At 56.3% G+C, this 5,575-nt stretch overlaps 1 protein-coding gene across 1 annotated transcript; it reads left to right on the top strand.

Moving 5' to 3' along the window:
- Positions 1–3,506: 3,506 nt before the first annotated feature.
- Positions 3,507–4,412, top strand: LOC137617675 (uncharacterized). The gene has a single exon (XM_068347675.1). The coding sequence runs from the start codon at positions 3,507–3,509 to the stop codon at positions 4,410–4,412; it is 906 nt and encodes a 301-aa protein (XP_068203776.1).
- Positions 4,413–5,575: the final 1,163 nt, after the last annotated feature.

The raw sequence follows: 5,575 nt of genomic DNA, 5'->3' as shown, positions 1-5,575 counted from the left end.
ATTTATGAAAAGTACATTTGTTCTGTAACTGGAATACAAACCACGCTGTTTAATAGGGGTATTACTTTCGGCGTAGCTGAAATGACGAGCCATTAATTTTTAACGAGGGTTTACTACCCACACCGCTAGTTAGCGGGGGTAGGGGAGGGTAGCTTGCTAACCCCCCCCCCCTTTCACACACCTGTGCTTGAGCTCACTTTGCTCTCGGGTCGGATGGTAGTCGGACGTGTCCGTTTTCATCCTCGCCATCATTTGGCGGCCATTTACTGTAATGCTTTTTTCTTTTTCTTTTTCTAGTTCTGTATCTGAAGTTGGCCTCTGCGATTATGTGCACCTGCCCTGGGTTTCCCGACCGCCTCTGTGGAACATTCATGGCGGCGGTCGAGACCAATCCTCACGCCCTTTGTCCTTCCTGTAGGGTGCAACGGTGTGATAGTAATAAGAGGTGTGGTGAGTGTAGGGAGTGGTCTACCTCCCAGTGGGAGAGGTTTTCGCAACGACGGAAGAAGGCCAAACAGGATATTTATCCTTTGAAGGTTTCTTCGAAAGGAGAAAAACCCAAGGCCTCTTCTTCCTTTGCCCAAACCTCCTCCGAAGCTCCCACTCGGTCGGTCTCTTTCGAGAGACCGTCGAGTGGTAGCGTAGACCGATGTACTGTTTACCAAACTCGGGGCTCGAAAGATGACGTTGCTTCCCCTAGCAAAGCAGCTCCACCTCTCCCCCCGGGGGAGGATATGTCACTAGCCCCCCTTTGTTCCGTAACTGAAATACAAACCACGCTGTTTACATGGGGTAATTACTTCGGCGTAGCTGAATGACGAGCCATTAGAATTTTAACGATGGTTTACTACCCCACCGCTAGATGGGAGGGGGGTAGCTTGCTACACCCCCCTCCCCCGCACACACACTAGTGAGTGCTTCACTTTACTTTTGGCTCGGGTGGTGAGCGGATGTGTCTGCTCCCACCCTCGCTTTGACAGCCATTAATGCTTTTGTCTTTTACTTACTTTTTCTTATACTGTACTTAATATATATATAAACATTCGTTGTGTATATGTATATATTTGTGTATAGAATATAGTAAGTTTCCTTTTCAGTGTTTGTGCCGTGTGTGTAGTGTACGACATCAGAGAGTGGACCTCCGGCGTAGTTTTAGGCCACCACGGTCCACGGTTTCACTTCATGGGGTGCGGTCTCTCCCTTGGTCCTCGGTTGTTCCTTCGGCTTCCGATAATTCGGTCGCCGTGGGGACTCGTCCTCACTGGACTTTCTTCTGTTTTCTTCGCGGTTCCTCCTTTCCTACGGAGAACTTGGATCCTCAGCGAAGGGAATGTGGGAGTTTAGTTTGACTACGGTCTCTCTCTCCCTACTCGAGGTCGTTCACCCCTTACTACTACTACACTACTACGTACTACTACGGTAGCTTCTTTCCCGTTGCGGGTTGAGTTGCTATTCCGATTTATTTGTCTCAATTATTTTTTAATGAAATCTAATTGTATTTTTTACTTTTCTGGGGAACACTTCCCTTCAGGGGTCAGTGGTTCTTACTATTTATGAACATTCAAATCAGTTACATAATTATAATTGTTATAATTCTGCTTTTTGTTAAAGTTCTCCGCCCTCCCCCTTCTCCCGTAATGTCAGTGGGGGAGGAGGGCGCATACTTAATTATTAATTCTTATTTGTTCCTTAACTGAATACAAACCACGCCATTTACATGGGGTAATTACTTCGGCACAGCCGATGACGAGCCATAAAGTTTCAACGAGGGTTTCCTACCCCACCGCTAGTTAGCGGGGGGGGGGGGGGGGGGGGGGGGGGGGGGGGGGCGTAGCTTGCTACCCCTCCACCCTCACACACACCGGTGATTCGTTCGTCCACTTTACTTTTGGCTCGGAGAGACGACAGACCTGTCAGCGCTCTCCTCTCTTTTGACTGCCATAATTTTTGTTTGCTTTTTCTTGCAGTGTTTGTGTGTGAAATTGGCCTGTATTATCATCATGCGCACTTGGCCTGGTCTTCCCGGCCGCCCTTGTGGGACCTTTATGTCGGCCTTGGAGACAGATCCGCACTCCTTATGCCCTCAGTGTAGGGGCCAACGGTGTGATAGTGCTAATTTGTGTAGGGAGTGGTCTACCTCCCAGTTGGAGAGGTATGCCCGGCGACGTAAGAAGAAGGCTAAACGGGATCGTTCTCCTTCCGAAGGTTCTCGGGAGAGAGAAAATCCTAGGTCGTCTTCTCCCGCCGCCCATTCCTCTTCCGAAGCTCCCGAGAGGCCGGCGAGCGGTAGCGTAGACCGTAATGTTGATATTGTTGACCGATCCCGTGGTAAGGGAGAGGCCGCTGCCTACCATAGCGAGGCGGCTGCCCCTCCCCCCTCGGAGGAGGTAGTTATGTCTAACAAGGATCTTTTTCAGCTTTGGGCTTCCTTGGGGCTACAGGGTGCGCCCTCCAAGGAAGCCCTGTTTGACATGGTCAAACGGGGTGCGGCCGCCGAACTATCGTCAACTACAGCGGAGATAGATCCTCTGTCTGTGGTTGACGTAGTTGTTTCGGAAACATCCCATGGATCTGTCCAAACACCTGTTCCTGTGGCTGAGGTAGCTGAAGGCTCTGTCTCTCCCTCCGAACACACTTCGAGGGAGGAGCTGAGTCCTACTGTCTCTCCTTCCACTGAGATTCCCTCTCGAGGGAGTTCTCTGGTAGAGACGCCTCTTCGGAGGCCCCATGATGGTCAGCTTGCTCCTACAGCCCCTCGTGGGCGTATAAGGCGGAAGGCTCGCCCTCCCCTTCGCCGTAGAGGCCTTTCTTCTCCCTTTAAGGGAGTTAGGAGGCGCCTCTTCGGCTCGTCGTCCCCACAATCCTCTGCGAAGGAGACGACTCGCCGCTCTCCTGTCCTGCCAGCTACCACCCTAGACCTTTCCGGGGTTCGTTCGCGTTCCCCTTTGGAGGATGGTCGTCCTTCGGGACAAGGGTCTCCTCAACCGTCTATGTTGAAGGCTGCTGATGCGCTTGACGCGCCCCCTGAGTCTGCCACTGCGCAGTCTCCAGGCCCTTCGGGGTCTCAGGGACTTGAGCGCAAGACTGTGCCTCTCGTCTCTAAGCACAAGGCTCTGCCTGTGCCCGTTGCTGTTGTTCCTGATGTTGCTGACAAAGCGCTTCGGCGCTCACCGGTAGGCGTTCGCTCCTCTGATCCTGTTACGCACCAGGGTTCCCCTGCGCGCCCACGTCCATCGACAGCTGTTCCTGATGCAGCGCGCAAGCGCTCAAAGGCGCCCACCTTTACCAGCGTTGCCGCGCCACCCAGTTCCTGTTACATCGCGCGCGATCCCAAAGGTTCCTGAGTCGGCGCACAGGCGCCCACAGGTTCCTGTGGACTCGTCGCGCCCTATGGGGGAAAACGCGGCGCGCGTTCACCCCCAGTTCCTGTTCCACCGCGCGCGGTCCAACAAGTTCCAGAGTTGGCGCGCAGGCTCCCACAGGTTCCTGTGGACTCGTCGCTCCCTATGGGGGGAAAGCGCAACGCGCGATCGCCCCTGGTTCCTGTCACTTCACGCGAGGTCCAAAAGGTTCCAGAGTCGGCGCACAGGCGCCCACAGGTTCCTGCGGACTCGTCGGGCCCTACGGGGGAAGAACGCGACGCGCGTTCATGCGCGATCCCATCCTCAGCGCTCACGCGCTCTCCATCGCATCCAACTGTCGCCTTGGAGTCTTCGCGCTCACACAGGGAGGTTCGCGATGCGCGTTCACGCGCAGTTCCTGTTCCAGCTCCCGCGCGTTCTCCAACGAGATCGCGTGTCGTACCGACTCAGCACGTGGCTACGGAGATGGCTAAGTCAGTGCACAGGCGCTCACAACCCCCTCTGGAATCGCGCGAGTCTGCTGCTGTCGACACTATCGCGTGCGACGCTCATCTGTCGCGCCCAGTTCCAGCTACGCGCCCTGTGTTCAAGGCAACCGTGGGCATTCCTCATGCCGTTCGCAACCCGCGGCCTCCGAAACAGCCCATTCCGGATACGCGCTATGCGCGCCGACAATCCCCAGTGCGGTTAACGACCTCGAAGGCGAATAGGGCGATCCCTCCCAACCATCGCCCACAGGTCTCTCGGGACTCTGCAACAGTTCTATCACCTTCGCGGCGAGTTCTCCCAGACACACGCAAAGGTGCCCCTGTCATATCGCGCCCTTCCGGGTCTCACCAGGTCGCTGCGCGCCCGCACGTTCGGGCAGTTCCTGCGTGTCGTACACCGACACCTTCACCAACGCGCTCTCGCGGCCTTATTCCGGCTCGCTCTCCAAGGCATGACCGCGCCATTGATCCATCTGCGCGCCATCGCCTTGCGCCCGCCCCCGCTCACTTGGGTGCGCGCGCGATTTTCCAGCATCGCCCGCCCACGCGGTTGCGCGCGTGATTTGGTTCGCGCTCGCGATTTTCCAGCTTCGCGTTACTCTGACGCGCGCGACCCTGTGCCGGGCCCGGTTCACGAGCCCCAGTGCGACCGCCGGCAGGCAGATTCTTCCTTGTCGCGCTCCCCCCTCCGTAAGCGCAGACCAGCGCGCTCGCCAGAAGGGGGCCGCTCCCCGGAAAGGTCTCGGGATTCTTCTTTTTCAGCCCAGAAGGCGAACCCTCGTTTGTTAACTCCTCCTAGGGATCCGTCGATCCCCTTCCCTCCAGAGGGAGTGTCTGACAGCGTCGCTGTCAGTCAACAACCGTGGTTCGATACCCTCCTCAGAGCTTTTGTGCGGGCTATTAAGCCAGCCACCTCTGACTCGGGTCGCAAACCAGTGGCAGTTTCCTCCCCCCTGAAGAGGAAGAGAGGAGTCTCTCCCGTGGATCTTCCTCCGAGACCTAGGCTATCCCCTCGCAGATCCTTAGGCAAGGTTCCTACTCCTCCTCAGACCTTCTCGCCCTCCCCTGCGGAGGAGGAATACGCCTCCTCAGGGGAGTCGGTCGGAGAGGACGTCTTCCCCATCGCACCAATGGAGGAAGTTCATCCCCCTCCCGAGAGGTCGCCTCGTCTTGAGGTGGAGAAGGACCTACCCCCTTCGCTTTTGGCGTCCTGTATCCCTCCCAGGAAGGAATCTAAGGACTCTAAGACTATTCCTAAATCGTCAGCCAGGATCAGATAGGAGCAGCCTAGGGCGGTCGAGGATGCCCACGTGTCCCCCCAGGATGAGCCCTTGGGGTCAGGAGACTTCGCTGCAAGTCCATCGGGAGGCGAGCGCCAGGAGTCGGAACATGCGTTCTGGCAAGTCCTGTCCCTCATGAGGAGTCTAAATGGGATCCCAGATCCTGAGGTCCCTCCACGTGAAGGGCAGGAACCAGTCCTGGATCGTATCTTTGGCACTCATCAGCCCTCCAGGGCCAGTGCAGCCTTGCCCTGGTCTCAGGGGATGAAGAGTGCCAGAGAGAAGATCGAGGGACAACTCGCAGAGCTTGCCTCCTCCAGCAGGTCGAGTGCCGTGTATAAGCTCCTCCCTCCTCCTCGAGTCCATCAGAGGAGGTATTTTGAGATCCTTGAGGAGTCTTCTCTGAGTCTTCCCCTTCACCACTCCGTGGAAGCCCTCACAGATG

Source organism: Palaemon carinicauda, chromosome 23, assembly GCF_036898095.1.
Source record: "Palaemon carinicauda isolate YSFRI2023 chromosome 23, ASM3689809v2, whole genome shotgun sequence".
Classification (NCBI taxonomy): Eukaryota; Metazoa; Arthropoda; class Malacostraca; order Decapoda; family Palaemonidae; genus Palaemon; species Palaemon carinicauda.
Note: the sequence above shows the minus strand (reverse complement) of the source record. Positions and strands in the feature narration are given on the sequence as shown.

Excerpts from the sequence above, each read along its gene's own strand:
- LOC137617675 (XM_068347675.1), top strand. The coding sequence starts at position 3,507 with ATGGGGGGAAAGCGCAACGCGCGATCGCCCCTGGTTCCTGTCACTTCA.